This window comes from Psittacula echo (assembly GCF_963264785.1).
Source record: "Psittacula echo genome assembly, chromosome: 2".
Lineage (NCBI taxonomy): Eukaryota > Metazoa > Chordata > Aves > Psittaciformes > Psittacidae > Psittacula > Psittacula echo.
Window position 1 is genome coordinate 152,951,179 of NC_137737.1, and position 17,986 is coordinate 152,969,164.

General features: G+C 39.8%; 2 protein-coding genes across 2 annotated transcripts in view; both read right to left on the bottom strand.

The window, feature by feature from the left end:
• Nucleotides 1-2,505, bottom strand: part of DNAAF11 (dynein axonemal assembly factor 11) — a gene marked incomplete at both ends in the record, with an annotated part of 31,427 nt that extends 28,922 nt beyond the window's left edge. The window contains one exon of the mRNA XM_080609735.1: nt 2,262-2,505. Within this exon, the coding sequence (XP_080465861.1) occupies nt 2,262-2,505 (244 nt within the window). The remainder of the gene's footprint in view (nt 1-2,261) is intronic.
• An 8,294-nt stretch (nt 2,506-10,799) lies between these two features.
• On the bottom strand, nt 10,800-16,641 carry TMEM71 (transmembrane protein 71). Its single transcript, XM_080611538.1, has 8 exons — nt 16,588-16,641; nt 15,099-15,156; nt 13,820-14,032; nt 12,872-13,041; nt 12,217-12,405; nt 11,623-11,698; nt 11,067-11,116; nt 10,800-10,884 (listed from the first exon to the last, which is right to left on the bottom strand). The coding sequence occupies exons 1-8, from the start codon at nt 16,625-16,627 to the stop codon at nt 10,808-10,810; spliced, it is 873 nt and encodes a 290-aa protein (XP_080467664.1). The 5' UTR covers nt 16,628-16,641; the 3' UTR covers nt 10,800-10,807.
• Between the last annotated feature and the right edge of the window lie 1,345 nt (nt 16,642-17,986).

Genomic DNA, 17,986 nt, shown 5'->3' on the forward strand with positions numbered 1-17,986 from the left:
TGGCATAGGTATTTTCATGATTGTTAATACTGAAAAAAAGGCAAACAAGCCTTTCAAAAAGACTCTGAAGAAAAGCAAGTAGAAGGAAAAAATACAGAGATCTGTGAAAGCAAATTGTTCCTACCATGAGTTAATTAAAAGTATTCTTTCATTGCTTCTTTGTCTCAGGGACGTTCTGTGAACTCATCCAGTTGTATTAGTGGTTCTAGAATGGTTGCACATATTCACGCAGACTGATCTGCTACAAGGTAGGTAAACTATGTACCAAACTAAATCCAAACTCACACATGTCAGTACACCTCATGTATCTAAAGCCTTTGGGAAAGGTGTGAAACTGGTTTTGTGTATATTACATTATTTACAGATGATCAGAGTCAAAACTCCCTTCTGTTCAACAGTTACCTCTACCTCTATGATTCTAACATGGTTTAGAGAATTATATAATGGTCATACTGATATTGATATAAGAGAGGATCTTGTCTGTACATAAAGCATACTGGGAAAGGTGTCTTTCTTTTTCAATCATGTTGGGCAGGTTCGCAGCATCTGAACAACTACCTTTCCTTCAACAGCCCATTGATCAAACCTGATTCAATTAATGGAGAGAAAATGAATGGCAATAATGTGACTAAATATTTTAGACTTCACAGAAAATATTGAAACACTGATATTAGTACTGAGTTACTTGGTAAATCTGCTAGAAATAAAAAATTAAGTAAAAAATAGACTAAAAAGCCTGCTTACTAACATGTTTGGTGGCTGATTTTTCAGTGCCAGTGTTTCCAGTTCAAACAGTGTTTTTGAGCAAGAAAACAATATTCTCCAATCTGCATGCATACACATTGGAGACATCATGCTCTGTACCCTTTATACAAAAAGAAGTCATACAAACTATTCCTGACAGTTTTATTACAGCCAGATTTCCTTTTGCTGATGAAAAGAAAATGGAAGTGATTGTTACAGTGATTATGCAAAAAACCGTCCACTTTCATTACCAGATGGCTTGCAAAGCAGAAACAATTATTCACAACAGAAGCTACAATAGAGCTTTAGAGACCTATTCTGAGGACCTGCTGTAGGAAATGGAGTGAATATTTGTCATTTTCTATGCTATCTGGTTCATTTAAGAGGAACGAGGGAAAGAAAGTTGCAAGAGAAAACAATAAATTTTAAATAAAATCTTTTCGAAGGCATCGACAAAACACATCATAACATTTCTTCTCACTGAGAAGTTCATTAACCAGCTTATGTGTGCAGTAACAGGAGAATGGACCACTGATTGGAGAGATCACAGCTACCCCCCCATGCTCCCATGAACACAGGAGGAAATGAGGGATGGCATCAATCAACTGGACAGAACCGATCTTGAAGCTCTAACAGCTGGGCTGCCAAAAAGTATTGTTTTACTCAAAAAGGAGCAGATACAAAGAAAAGCATTCAATAAATGGAAACAATAAACAGGTAGACAGCTGCAGGTGTATCAAGAAACAGTGGAGGAACCTGCATTTCAGAGAAGTACGCACTTTTAAGGCTCAGATTCAAGCCATGCTGTTGTGGAGATGAAGCCATTCACCTTCAGGCACTGTCTGCTCCAAGCAGACATCTGCCAGCTTCATGCAGAGAGAAGGAGTTCCTTTCCAAAGCACTATTTTACCCAGCAAGGGCCTGGCTGTCCAATGACCGTATACAATCTAAATAGATTACAGGGAAAATAGCAGAGGAAGGGAATTCCTCAGTGGCTTTTTTCTCCTGAGTGATATGCATGAGCACTCAGTCTTTAAGGTCATACTGCTTTAGCTCTAAAAGACTATGGATTCATAAGGAACAGTGTGATGTATTTTAACACCACAGGGGTTTTTCATGTGTCTGCATTGGCTACTTTTACCTAAATAAAATAATCTGGCATTGGAAATGTATCAATGCAGCGACAGGGCAGCAGTGCCCAGACATCAGCCACCCTGTGAAGCATCTCCCCACACACAGGGGGATCCCCACTTGGGCCACCTCACTGCTGTGCTGTTTCAGAGGCAAGAGCACGCCTGGGCTGTGCTTGTTGAAATGAAATGGGTCGTTGTTACCAGGGAGAAGGGAAAACATAATGAAGGAAGGTGAGGAGAGCAAGGAAGGCCGTGGGAGAGAAGGGCTGCCGGGGGAGTAAGGAGTTGTCAAGGAAGGAGGCAAGCGTGGGGTTAGGGAGCATGGCGGGCAGGGAGTGGGGCAGGTCCCTTGAGGGGAGGAAAGCAGCTCTCGGCGACACTCACTCCGCACCATGGCCGCCCCTCTCAGCTTCCCGCCGCCGCCATTACAGGACGCCGCCTCGCTGCCATGGCGACGGGGCCGGGCGGGAGGCGCTGCCGTGGGGTCAGGCCCCGCCGCCCTTGGGCTCAGTCGGGTCTGTGCTTTGTCTGTGCCCGCTGAGGCACTGCTCTGCCCGCCCATGAGGTAAGACGGCTTTGCTATCTTTGCTATAGCGCTTTGACTGCTCCTGACCCCGTGGGCACTCATGTACGAAATGCCTCCTCCTCACTTAGCTGTGTTTATGACTCAGCGCTAAACTATGCAGGAAGCCAGAAAAAGGAACTTTGAAGCAGGCATTAGTCCTAACCTGGTGGTCTAGAGCCCAGGGGGCAAAGCTAGATGCTGAAGTAGAATAATCGCACTGGCTTCTTGTCCTTAAAACTGCAGGCTTTTCAGGGTGAGGTTTATAATCAATGACCTTGATTTTACTGGGACTAATGACATAATGACAAAGTGTAGCATACCACCCGTGAGCATGCAGGGTGTTGTGCGAAGACCCTTGGAAACTCCAAATCTGAGACTGTCACTGTAATAAGTCTGTGCTGTCTTGTTTCTAACTTCCGCTATCCTCAATTCAAAGGCTAAGAGGTCTGCCTGATTGTCTTGTTGCCCTTGAAACACACGGAGCTCCTGATCCCTGACACAGTTGCAGAAACAACCTCCTTTTGAGCTTCATTTTTGCACATTGAAATTGAGATAAGCCCAAATGTTTTTAGTTTCAGCAGCGTTTTGGATTTTACAGAGGCAGAATAATTTTCTGCTGCATAAAGAGTGAAAGAATGGTAATACATAAATCCAGCACACACACACATGCTTTCAGCATGGAAGCCTATGTGCCTTAGAATGGCTTCACTAAGGGGAAATCCTGCCTGACCAATTTGGTGGCCTTCTATGATGGGGCTACGGAACTGATGGACAGGGGCAGAGCAGTTGACGTCATCTACCTGGACTTGTGCAAAGCCTTTGACACTGTCCCACATGACATCCTTGTCTCTAAATTGGAGAGACATCAATTTGATGGGTGGAGCACTCGGTGGATAAAGAACTGGCTGGATGGCTGAACGCAAAGAGTTGTGGTCAATGGCTCCATGTCCGGCTGGAGACCGGTAACGAGTGGTGTCCCTCAGGGATTGGTGTTGGGACCGATCTTGTTCAACATCTTTGTCGGTGGCATGGACAGTGGGATTGAGTGCGCCCTCAGCAAGTTTGCCGATGACACCAAGCTGTGTGGGTGGGTTGGTACGCCGGAGGGAAGGGATGCCATCCAGAGGGACCTCGACACGCTTGTGAGGTGGGCTGATGCCAACCTTATAAAGTTTAACCATGCCAAGTGCAAGGTCCTACACCTGGGTCAGAGCAGTCCCAGGCACAGCTACAGGTTGGGCAGAGAAGAGATTCAGAGCAGCCCTGCAGAGAAGGACTTGAGGGTGTTGGTCGATGAGAAAATGAACATGAGCCGGCTTCAGTGTGCGCTCGCAGCCCAGAAAGCCAACCGTATCCTGGGTTGCATCAAGAAGAGCGTGACCAGCAGGTCAAAGGAGGTGATCCTGCCCCTCTACTCTGCTCTCGGGAGACCACGAGGATGATCAGAGCTCCTTCCATATGGAGATAGGCTGAGAAAGTTGAGGCTGTTCAGCCTGGAGAAGAGAAGGCTGCGTGGAGACCTCATAGCAGCCTTCCAGTATCTGAAGGGGGCCTACAAGGATGCTGGGGAGGGGCTATTCATCAGGGACTGTAGTGACAGGACAAGGGGTAACGGGTTCAAACTTAAACAGGGGAAGTTTAGATTGGATATAAGGAAGAAATTCTTTACTGAGAGGGTGGTGAGGCACTGGAATGGGTTGCCCAGGGAGGTTGTGAATGCTCAAACCTTGGTGGTGTTCAAGGCCAGGTTGGATGAGGCCTTGGGTGGCATGGTTTAGTGTGAGGTGTCCCTGCCCATGGCAGGGGGGTTGGAACTAGATGATCTCAAGGTCCTTTCCAACCCTAACTATTCTATGATTCTATGATTCTATGTCTCAAAATGTTTCATTGAAGAAAATATTTGAAGCTGCACAACATCAACACAATATACATACACAAAATTTGGTGTAATTTGCACTTGTGGTGTTGTACAACTTCTCAGGAAAATTTTGCATTCATTTATTTTCAACTTAAACACAAATTTTACATTTGCATACATTGACCTTATTGTGTTCATTATTTTCATGCGGTTGCTCTTCAGTCACATTATGACTTAAGAGCTTTAAGCAGCACAAGCTCAAGCTCTTCGGATGAAGCAATGTACATTACAGAGGTAAAGAGCCACATCACAGTCAGGAGAATGGAGTGACAAAGAAGAAAAGGGGTACCATCTGGCATGCCCTCCCTGAAGGAATTCACTGCACCACTTTAATACATTACAAGTTTATTTGTTAAATGCGTAAAACAATGCAATATAAAATAGATTTGTCATGACAAAAATAAGCTTTATAACATTATTATTACTGTGCATCAGAAGTACTTTGAGTATGTGCTCACTCCGTCAGTACATACTCATATAAGGTGCCAAAGACCCAGCAAATTGATATTGGATGATAAACCTTAGCTGTTAAATTGCTTCAGGTCAGAGTCTTGTCTGGTGGAAATTAACTGACTAATACACACTCAGAATGTGAACCTGTGTCCTTCTATCTATTTCCTATTAAATAATTATTATTACATTCTATGGTAGTAATAGTTACTTTGTAATAAATCAAGGCTTTCATGTTCACACCAAAGTACCAATAAATCTTCTCCCAAAGAGCACATAACCTACAGGGCAGGATATAAACTCACGAAAATTAATAGAAATATATGCAACTACTAATAATAATCTTCATTATTAACACTCTCAAACACAAGAAGAACTCAAACAGAAACAGCTTTACTGCTATGTAAATACCAAAGGGGGGAAAAAAGCAGCATGAGAAAACATAAAAATGAAATAATATAAAATGAAAAGTGAAGCACCAGTTTTGTTCAGTGTATATTGAAGAGGCTTACAAAACACTGCAGCTGATTCACAAAAAAATATATCAGAGTAGATTCTGCAGAGCTGGACTAAATGGCCATACCTGTATTCTGTACCAGTGTGGCTTATTCCCTATTATTTAAATTAAAAATGTTAATCTTTGTATGGTTTGGCTTCTATGAGTAATGCTTTCATAATAAATACAAAGCAGACTTGCTCACGGATTAGGAACATTATAAGCTTAGGGATGCCATAAATGTTATCATCTTGCTTGCTACTGTTCCCTATAACAGGAAGATTCATGCTATAAAGCACTATGTGATACACACTCAAGAATGACCCTGAAATTCAGCTGAACACAGCAAGCAATAAGAGAGTATAAGACAAAGTGTAACAACAAAAAAATAATAGTTATAAGCAGTATGAGATAATGCACAGGCGTTTATAAACCTGTATCTTGAAATTCTTTGTTGTTTTTGTTTTTCTAAATAACATGCTATATTAAAGCGGAGTAAGAGTTTAATCACTGGGGACAGAAACATAAAATTCTAGTTGTTTTCTCTGTAGATATGTCAGTTATCATTAATCAACAATGCGTTTGCTTTGCTGTAATTACATTTCACAATTATCCTAGGCTTGGTACTCTGGGTAACACAAGCTGCAAATGCTAGTTACCTCTGAAAGTCTGGATTTAAACATTTAGGTTAGAAAACGCTGTCTTCAGTTTTTCACCAGACAGACCCTAGTTTCAATTTTTTCATCCAACATGATTGAACATATTATTATGCCTCTTTTCAGACAGACAATACAAGGCTTGCTTTTATGTCCATTGGAATATATGGAAGGGAACTGCCAAAGCCAACCAGGCTGGTAACTGAATAAAACTTTGTTAATTCATTTCTTTGTTAACAATTTATTTGTTATTCATTTATTTGTTATTTTGTTAATTCATTCATTTGCTAACATTAATATATGGAGGACAGATATCAACAGTTCACAAGCATCTTATTTTTAACTCTTGAACTCCAATTGCCAAATTGTCCCAGAACTTCCCTCTCTCAGGATCAGAGCTATTCTAATTTACAGTTTATATTTATCCATAGAGAGATTATAACAATTCATTTTAGACCAAACTTTTGGCAAGCTGAATCAGCTTTTTCTTCACTAGCTTTCAGTGAACTAGTTTACAGTGAATTCAGGTTTTTCTGCTTTTCAGCATAATCACTTTGATGACTGCAGAGTAATTGCAGTCTTAGAACTTTCAGTATGGCATTTAATTTTCCATCTTATTCTTCTAGGAGATTATTTATACAGTAAAAATCTTTATAATCCTTTAGTTTTTAAAGTGCATTAAGTAATGGACCTATTACAAGTAGCAATAAAATAAGTAATAAAATATGTATACATATTAAACAATGAAACATACTCTCAGTTGTCTCCATAAAGTAAATAAAGAAGCAGAATTATTTCATAGTAACAAAATTATTCAAGAGCATTAACTGTAAGTAAATATGAGGATAAGTATCATAACTACTATTTTAGTAACATAATACATCAGTTTTATGAAGAAGAATATTCTATCATCACCATTTATTGAAACTATAAAACCTGCTCTTGTTACATCAAATGGTCTGTCTTCACATGAAGTCAATTTAATGCACTGGGAAAAAGTAAATTACTACACGTCGATGATTTGGGTAAAATTCCCCTTTTTGAGCTCTTAATGTTGAGCTATTGATGCTGTCTTCAAAATATAACCAGCATATATTCACTCTTTGAAAGAGAAATGTGCATTTTAACTTAATTTCAAGTCCCCTTTTTCCTCATGGCATGATTGTTCAGGTTTTCGATGCTAGAAAAACAGTTATAACGTGCTTGAGCTTGGCTTAACACAGAGCTGGTTGGACAGTGGTGTTTCTTCCACCAAAACCTTTCATTTGTGCACTTTTACTGCAGAGTTGTCAAACCTCTGCCATTATGCCTGCCAGCCTGATTGTACCCCATGGGCACACCTAGCCCTTTCACAGGCAGCATTTTGTGTCTGATTTACCAGCTGGGGCTGTACTAGCATGGCTTTTAGTGCAGCAGGGGACAAGTAGACTAGAAGCAACACTAGTTAGAGAATGATTTGGTGAGCAATAGTATCCTCAGACATTATCATCATTTTGTTGTGCAGGAAGATGAAATCCTTGCTGTCCTAGCTAAACTGGCATAGAGGGAAATATTTCAAGAAGCAGATTATTAAAAGCTTGGAGTCACAAGATAGCAGTTTTTGGTTACCCACAGGTTCTATGTGCAATTTAGTCTGCTGTAGCAAAGATCCAAGCTGAAAATTAGAGCTCAGTGTTTCCAAAGTAAATACCTGCAGATCTTGTATTTTTGTACCTGAATCCAGGTAATTCAGATTAGTCATTGCTTCTCCATATTCCGATTCCTGGTTTTCTGATGAGTGCTTTCCTTCTAATAATATATCTTTTTTCCTCTTTTTTTCTTTTTCTTAATGCTCAGCATAAGGGCCAAAAGGCAGTGCACACGCATGATATAATAAAGCTTCTGAAATATATCACCATGTGTACTCAGCTACTATCCAAATCTATTAAGAGTATGTCATTACAAGGAATTAATACAGAAAGTATGGGTAGACATCAATTTTTATAAAAAATATGGATTACAAAGCACTTTTTACCATCAATTTGTTATCAAAAGGTTTGTAGGACCCCCATGCCTTCAAAGGACTTCATTGACATAAGAGCAATTGTCTTGCATCACTGCTTTCAAATAGCCACTAAGAAATTAAGGCCTCACTCACACTTTGAGCAGAATAAAAGTAAAAACAAAGCTAAAATTAACTGTATTTTGAAGGAAGAACGCTAACAATTCTGTTATTTTTTTCCACAGGAACACGTGTAACGATGGCCATAAGGAGGTGTTCAGTAGTTTGATGCTGAAGAGCTGAGGAAAATAAATTTGAGGAGGAGGAAAAGTGAAAACTGTTAGTGAACTTGTTTCAAAAGATACATAAGTAACTACTCCGCTTTTAGGTTTTTATGAAAAGCAAGAGACAAGCATGTTTTGGAATGCTGGAGATCCTGTCTCTCAGTAACCTGTGCCAGTCTGTATTTAGTTTACTCGTGCTAGGCAACAAAAGCCAAGTTCTCCACTCCATCCTGTAGTACCTTCTTCAGTTAATATTGATACTGGCTTTCAAAATCAGAGTCACCCTTACATAAACAGTTCCACTGACTTTAAGAAGTGCTATATCTGGTGTCCACTGCTTGGAAGACTGGATGAGTAGGATGTATTATTTCATTGTAGGCTTTAGTAAGTCTGCAAAGTGACCAAATGCTGCTTATCATTTGTTGTGGTTTTGTTCTCAGGATGAACGTTCTAGCTCTGAGGGCAGACTGTAAGGTTTCCGAGGTTGTGTCTGCAGCTGTGTAGATGCCTTTAGATCTCAGAAGCTGAACTGCACTGAACAGCAAATTGAAGAACAAGGCTGTTTCATCCGCACTCTAAGAAACAAAAACCTGGGCACAGCTCCATTTAGTTCCCTCCTTTCATTTTTATCTTTTCAAAATAAAGAGATAAGGGAAATAACAGAGCCAGGATGGGGATAGCCAGCTCCAAATACAAACAAATCAGCACTCTTGTTTTAAAGGTTCTGAGTTGCACCAAGACTTAGAAATGCATGATAATCAATAACTGGAAGAGAAAGGTGAGGCTTGGCTGACAAAAAAAATAAGGAAAAGAAGAATCTATAAGTGTTTTCTAGATATTCTGGGCTGTTACATGTTGATGCTGCTTTACTCCTTCAGTGGAATGGTACCAAGTCAGAGCAGTACAGCACCTGGCACTACTGTTCAGTTTAAACTTGGAAAGGGGAAGACTTGCTTTGCCTGTTATTAAAAAACATATTTCCTCTGGGCTGAAGCACAGCAGTTGTTTAACAGCTTACACTATTTAGCAACTGTTGTCAAACAATAAAAAGTATTTCATCCAAATAAAATGAAAAAGGAGTTTTAGACAGCAAAGTGGAGTCATTCACAGTGGAAACTGGCATGTGTCCCGCAGCTAAACCTTCTGTTAATGAGAAGTCCAAGGAACCTTCCTGGCATGCTTGAACCTCATTTCATAGTAGAGGTCACCCCAAAAATTATGGAATTCTTTCTAAACTTAAACATATACACACCAATTATTCTTTTCTTCCAACTATTTTCTGTGGGGAAAATAAAAAAAGCATACATTTTTGATGTCCCAATTTAAACCACAGTTTGTTATAAAGAGGATTTATGTAGGTTCTGGTTTGCCAAATTCAGTTAAGCTGTAGGACTACTTGTCTGAGCAGGTAACTTCTCACTTGTGATGAGCAGAAAAGAGGTATTCTTTGTACACCAGTGACTGAAAAGCTCTCAGAGTGTATTTGTTTTTCTCTTGTGAAGAGCAGCTTTATGACTCAGGGCTAAACTATTTAGGAAGTCAGAAAACAGAACTTTTGAGCATACATTTGCAACACTCTAGTCCTAATCTGTTGGCCTTGATTTTACTGGGACTAATGACATAATGACAAAGTGTAACATACCACCCTTGAGTATCCAGGGTGTTATACTAAGCTCATGGATGCTCCAAATCCAAGACTGCCATTGTAATAAGGCTCTCCAAGCTGGGCCGCCTTGTTTCTAACTTTCACTGTCCTCAATTCAAAGGCTAAGAGGTCTGCCAGCTTGTCTTGTTGCCCTTGGGATACACTGAACTCCTGAACCCTGACACAGTTGCAGAAACAATGTCCTTTTTCAGCTTCATTTTTGCACATAGAAATTGAGATAAGCCCAAATGTTGTAAGTGTCAGCAGCATTTTAGATTTTACACAGTCCAGAAGAATTTTCTGCTGCATAAAGGGTGAAAGAATGGTAATTCATAAATCCAGCACACACACACACACATGCTTTCAGCATGAAGGCCTGCGTATGACCTTCTCCTAAAGATATAATGCAAACCATCTAAATATCTAAGTCTTTTTCTCCAGAAGGATTTAGAAACTACAGCTCTGTTCAAACCTTGGAAATAAACAGTGAAACAACAACAGCAGCACCTTTATTCAACTGATCAGACTGATTTACTACTTCTCTCTAAGACATTTATCAGACTACAGTATATGCCAAAGGCAAAGCTCTGTCCTGAAGCTCATGGAACATTGGGTTAGTGGGGCCAAGCCATATCAATTCTGTAGTCCCTGAAAAGTGGTGATGGGGCTGTCTTTGCTATGGCATATTAGGTTTACCTTCCTTTTCTGCTAAGAAATAGGTGTAACTTATTGCACATTATGAAAAGGCAGCTTTTCAAAATAAACAGAAAATTTCTATGTATACAAATCAGTAACAGAAAAGCCATATCCTCCACCAGTAACTTCAGATGATGCAGTCTATCTTTCAACATGGAAACAACAGAATGATTCTTTCCTTCCTCTTATTAATATAAGATTTCTAAATTCCTCTAGTCATCACATGACACTGGAGCCACTTACCAAAACTTAGTTGTTTTGAAAGATGTGCCAAGACTGAAGAACGATGACACAGCAGCATCTTTGGACAAAAGAACTGTGAAATTCAAATGCCAAATCTTTTAATTATAGAAGGCTACATCCTGTCCCCATATGCCCACATACTGCACTTATTAGCATCAATAAAAGCTGTGGATATACATCCAAGGATAGCTTTTGGTCCTCAGATGTGACTTAGTAAAATATTGTGTGTTGAATAAAAAGAAAGTCTGTACTTACAAACTAAAATTATCAGCAGCAAAGTGGCAGACAGTCCTCCCAGAAAATATCTGAGAACATAACAATACCCATCAAGGTTAGAAAAAACCCAAGGGATGCATATTTGGCTTGATAGAGGTGAAGCCTGAGTGGGAGGAGGAGAGAAGGTTCTTGTGGATGAACCCTCTGAACTCTGCTAGATGAACTACAATGTAAGACTTTAAATTACGTAAGCTTTTGAGGATAATGTCCTAGAAGGAAAGACATCAGCAGTCCCAGACTGAAATACCCATACTGGTCACTTAGAAAGACATAGATCCATTCTGATTCTTCTCAGCCTTTCAGAACCCCTGGTCCAAGCACACTTGACAAAATAGTTTCCATGTCTGCATATGTATTTCTTATTTTTGTGCATATCTGTATAGCTGAGCTTTTTGACTGCACCAGCTATAATGTGAAAATATATTTTCATAATAAGATATATCTAACTTTGAAAATGTGGCCCTTGATTTATCATTTATCCAGCAGTTGAGATGCAGTAAGCATTGACATCAGAAACAAAAGAAATAAAAGTTACCTTGTACATATTGAAATGATTAAACACGTGATCAGTGCAACCATCTGAGACAGGACACTTTGCACTGTCCTGGATTCTAAAACAAAAGCCAGGAAAATAATCCTCATGAGTTTTCAGGAAAGTAAATGTATGACAGGAGGTGTTTGCAAAGACCTTCAGCCTGTGAGGCCAGTCTCTTCGGTTTCTTTTTAAGAGAATTCGCCTAGAGTGATTCAAAGCAGAAACCTAATTTTCATGCTCTGGGTGTCTCTCAAGAGTCTTTTTCCCCCACAGCCATAGAGACACTGAGCCCTGCACACTCTCAGAAAACAAGACTTCCTGAATAATTGCCTGTCTCAGTTGTTCCCATGCCCTTTCCTCCATTTTCCTCTTCACCCCTCTTTTTTCTTTCTCCATTTATCACTGAAAACAGAAGAGGAAAAGATGTGGGCAGAGAGGGATAAACAGTAAATGCCAATTTTTTTTTTTTATTAGTCATTTTAAATGTATGCTTCAGGAAATAAATTCTATTCTGCAAGGGGGCATGTCAATATTTTTAATGCATTTATATTTCAGTCTAAAAATAAGACATATCAGAATAAGAAGGTAACACACCTGCATTGCTCCAAGTCTCTTCATTTGCATTTATCATAAATGGAGAGATAGATTTTGATACACAAAATGGTTTCTCAGGCTGAAGAAACTTGTCATCTTTGTTGAGAGAGACTCTGTTAGCTGCTGGAGCTTGTCTTTGTGGCATGTGGCTGTCATAGCTGTTATATTCAGAAGAAACATTTGAATCACCTACAAAAAGTGTAAATATAACTGAGATTGCACAAATGAAGAGCTTTAAGACTCGTGTTAATGAATTGATCTGGGGGAGGTTAATCATTTAAACACAGAGACGTTTCCAAGTTGTTAAGGGTCAGGAATTGGATGGTTCAATGTATACAGGTGAAAATATGGAGAGTAAAGACAAAACTGAATAAACCATTATACATTAATGACACCAGTATAAACATCACTGGTGATGACTTTGGATTCAAATTCGGTCTAAAAATGTCTTTTTGGCATCAAGGTCTTTGTGGACTCATACTCTTTTAATGCCAGGAGCTTAATTCACCACTTACAGTTCTGTCTTTCATCTAACCTTTATCTGCACAACTTGGCCAACAACCCCTGCAAAACCTATAGAAAAAGATGCCTAGGTCCCACTAAATACAGACTGTAATGTTGTGGCTTGATTACTCGGTGCCTAGTCAGGGCTTACCAACATCACTCTGACTGGCTTCTTGTTCATTGCATTCATCAGGCCAAGGATCATCTAAATGGGAGGAATCCATTTTGCTGGGGACGATGCTGCTGAGCCATGAAGTGGAGGCATTGAGACTGAACAAGCTGGCAAGAGAGCGACGGATTTTCTTCCTTCGCCTGAATACACTAGAAAGAAAAGACACATTGTCAAGGAATAGAGTTAATCATTCTTGTGGAGCAAGGAGAGAGCTCTAAAGCTTGCAGGACTGACATGAAAGAACCAGGTTCTGGGTGCAGTTCCCAGCTCTGTTCTTGACTCTGGGTATGTCACCAAGAATGACTGCTGCACACTGCAGTAATGCCAAGGAATGTATTAGCAACAATATATAGCAATATATCATGCTGTTGTGATACTGGATATTGTGATAACAAATGATACTACAGTTACTGGGCTCTGATACTAATGTGAGTGGTCTCCTGTTACCATATCCTTTTTGGTGCTGCCTGAATCCACTGTGCTTCAACTTTAGATACCTTCCCAAAGTGATGTCCTTCTGAAATCAAGAGACTTTTCCATGAAGACGAATTTCAGGACCAGACCTTTTTATTTTTTCATATACATAATATATATACACGTATGTACTTTTCCCATTTTTTCTTAGCATGGTAACACCGTATTGGCAAAATAAGCTGTAGCTTTCCTTTTTCTCTATTGGACACAACTAGTTACAGCAACAACTGTGTACTGAAGAGGTTTTGGATAGTAAGATCAGACATGACTGAAAATCAAGTTATTTCAATCACAGCACTCTCTAAACTAAATCAATTGAGATGTTCCCATTAAGAAGCAATGGTGATATTATGCCAACCAAAGTGTAGACAGTCACACAGATACCTCTAGATAAGTCCAGAGATGTGGAGGCAATTGCCAACATTGAGTAAAAACTGCATATGGTTCACTTACCGAACTAAATTCTCTTTGTAAGAAACACTTGTCTGGGATGGTGTTAGTGTTATGTTGCCACCTTCATCAGACAGAAAACTGTCTTCTGCCCAAATGTAATACCCATTAGAAAGCAGTCGAGGGCTGCGGCAACATACGGAAAAGGATCCTGGTGGAGTATTTGTGGAACAATATTCATAAGCAGGGTCATCGTCCAAAAAGGCACAAGCATAACTGAAAAGGAGAAATAAACTCTCTAATTTAATGAATGTCTAGACAGAGCAAGCCCATGATTTAATAGTAATGAATTTACATTACCAACTGATGGGGGCTGGTAACGATGCAGATTTAGAATATGTGGCTATAATGATATTACTTTTGGACCTAGGGAGCTTCAAACAGCTAGAGTGTGCCTGCATCACACTTTCCAGAGCTTCAGATTACTGGAGGGCTTCATGCCAGGTGTAGCATTTCACATGAGTGTGGAGCCAGCTTGAATGCAGATGTGCATGATGCATTTCTGTGGCTGTGCTCTTGGCCAAGGAGTCCTGCCAGATGCACACCTACCTGGCGTCTACGGAGGTATTCCAGTATTTTCCGTCTCTGAGTTACTCTGCATGGCACAAGCCTGAGTGCCTCCAAATCAGACATGATTTATTTGCTCTTTATAACCTAGCCATACTTAATGAAGACTTAAAGATACATGACTTCATTCTCACAAACCTAGAATACCACTCAGCTAGAACATGGGATAAAGTCTACCCATGGTGATAACTTCATCCAGCACTGAAATACAATTGACTTTGAGATGAAATATGGCACAGAAAAATATACTATGTGATATTTAAAATAGAAGTGAGTACTGACAAAGGTGAAAGAATCTAAATGCTGTGGACATTTTATTTAGCTCAAGAAAACTGAATTTATGGTTAGTCCTTTCTCCTCAACACCTTTGAGTTCCAAGGGGCTATGCAGTGACATCCATGGAGAGAAAGGCAGACACTGGATTGATTCAGTGACTGACATGGGTTTCAGTAGCATGTTTCACTATCCCATAGGGCACGTCGCTGAGGGATACCATCATTTCAGTGGAGGAAAAAGCAGATGGAACAGAAATACTCCAAAACCTTGTAATTGCAAAGCCAGTGCTTCCAGTCTCCACAGCAGTAGTTGTGAACTTTCATTTAAAGCAGTAATTAAATTAACATGAGCACTACAATTGTGAGTGCCCCCAATAGGATTTTACAAAATCTCCAATGAAATAAAAATGAAATTAAATGAGTAAAATTTTCCTAAATACCTTGGAAAAACACGTTGTGAGAGGCTGTGTCTATGTTCTCCATTAAACTCTGTTGAACCTGTAGAGAGGCAAAGGGCAAATAAGAAGGAGTGTTTATCATATCTACTGACAGCTTAAACAGTTGACAGGTCTTTACTGACAGGTGCCTTGTGCATTTAAAAGGAGATCAGAATAGAAGCTAATAAAAGAAAAGGGAAAGATTAAAGGAGATAAAACAGGTGAAAGAGTCGTGGAAAAGCATAGTGTTTGTAGGAAACTCATCTTAACGCAGTATCAGAACCAATCTTAATCAGATTCTTGTACTCTGCACAGCTCACAACCTTGAGAGAAATAATTATGGCCACAAATGCAATAGTTGCAGTAATTTTAATGGTGTTAGGGTCAAAACCAGAACATGTACTGACAATAGATACAGAGTAGAATGGAAGGACCACCATAACCATTACAATATATTTTTCAGATTAAAATCGCAGACACAGGACAACAGGCTCTGGAATAAAAACAGTGACAAAGGTTTGACAATAATATTGTGACAGCAGACTCAGGAAATAGGATTTGTCTGGATTACCATGGCTCAAGTCTGCAAAATGCCGCCAGATGTTCAGCATCTGACAGAATCAGTCTTATAAAACACGAACAATGGCTGTCTATTGGGAAAAATTATATGTTGTACGTGGAAAGATTAAAAGTGTGATCTTTCCCTATATTATCTTGCTTCTTCTGTATCTTTAAAGCATCATGCTTAAAACACTATCAGTAAATGATCATCATGTACCTATGAGAGGAGACGGGTCCAAGAGAATTCATTTTTTTTATGTTCAATTATGAACAGAGGCACAGAAAAGACATGAAAGTCAGTGTTTCTGCTTTGGAAATCTTGTTTATGCTCATTTGGAGCTCAGGTGCCAGCCACAACCTGGATGTGAAGGCTAACTGAGCCTTGGGACCAGGTAGGGTCCCCAAAGAAGGGAAGTAAAACCTTCCAGTCCTATTACCCTACTCCCATACAAACTGCTGCTCCTACACTTTGAAAAATGCCAATTAAAAAAAATTACCATAAGAAAACTCTGCTCTAACCCTTGCAAAAACAACTTGAGGAAATAACTGGAAGAAACATTGTGGAGGTGTAAAGAGATAAGCAACATGGGTCAGAATGCCACACAGCAAGTTGTACAAGAAGCGAGAGTGGTGGCGTGTTTCAGAGACTGACATGTTGTAGACCTATATTTTTCCATACATAATTAGCTCCTGAGTTAGATCTCATTTTAGGCAGAGTCATGATTCTTAATTGTGCAAAAGTATACTCAGAACCAAGAAATTAATCCAAACTCGAAAAGAAAATACAGGAAGAACTGGACAGGTGGTTTGTAGATCTGGATGTAAACTAAACCTATCAAAATCCTGAATCCTATCAGCCAAATAAGATCCCCCCCACAACAGGTTTGGGTTTTTTTTAATTAAAAGCTCTGACAAATGTGCACAAATTTACTTGTTCTTGGTGTTGGTGCAACGTGCGATACTCCATACATCTTGAAAAGGACTGTTTCACACACCCTGGGATAACAGCTAATGCAGATTGTCTGTAAAAGAGTTTAAAAAGAAACAGAAGTGTGGTTTATTTTCAATTGTTTGAAAATGAGGATGCCTAAGATAGTATCATCAAAATATATCACATTATTAGCAGGTTAAAGGAGGTGATCCTGCCCCTATGCTCTCGTGAGACCTCACTTGGAGTATTGTGTGCAGTTCTGGTGTCCTCAACATAAAAAGGACATGGAACTGTTGGAACAAGTGCAGAGGAGGGCCACGAGGATGATCAGGGGACTGGAGCACCTCCTGTATGGAGACAGGCTGAGAAAGTTGGGGCTGTTCAGCCTGGAGAAGAGAAGGCTGCGTGGAGACCTCAGAGCAGCCTCCCAGTATCTGAAGGGGGCCTACAAGGATGCTGGGGATGGACTATTCATCAGGGACTGTAGTGACAGGACAAGGGGTAACGGGTTCAAACTTAAACAGGGGAAGTTTAGATTGGATGTAAGGAAGAAATTCTTTACTGAGAGGGTGGTGAGGCACTGGAATGGGTTGTCCAGGGAAGTTGTGAATGCTCCATCCCTGGCGGTGTTCAAGGCCAGATTGGACAGAGCCTTGGGTGACATGGTTTAGTGTGGGGTGTCCCTGCTCATGGCAGGGGGGTTGGAACTAGATGATCTTAAGGTCCTTTCCAACCCTAATTATTCTATGATTCTATTAGTTGTAACATATACTTGCTTAAGCTAAAGTTACTGATTCTAGGGCAAATTTGTTTGAAAAGAGATACAGAAGTATACCTCAGCATCAGTTATACATACTACAGCTCTTTAATAACTCGAGTGTGAAACTTTCCAGCAACTGAAACCCACAACACAGTTGTTTTGCATGTGATTTTTTTCAGTTTTGATAATATAAAGTAGCAACCACTAAAAAAGAATAACCTTTAAGAACAGTAGCTTACAGATGGGGAGAGCTTTCATTAGAAAGTGTTGGCACATACTGATCAAAGTGGCAGAACAAACCACTGTCCTTCCATTATTAATCTGAATTGTCTCAGAAATGCACAAGGTATGTGTCTGCTGGGCGCTTGTTTATCTGCCACCTTCCACAGAAATAAAATTTAAGGTCAAATAGAGTATATACATAGATTCATGGTCCTTTCCAACCCTAACTATTCTATGATTTTATGATTCTATGATTCATAACAGAAAGCAAGATATATACATATGCAATGCATTCCTGGGGAGAAGATGACTTTCTCTTTTGAAGAACAGTTAATAGACAGTTGCAATTAGCTTTTAACTAATGATAATTCCAAGCTTCCATAAACAGCCATAAAACAGGCAGTCCAATAGACTTTT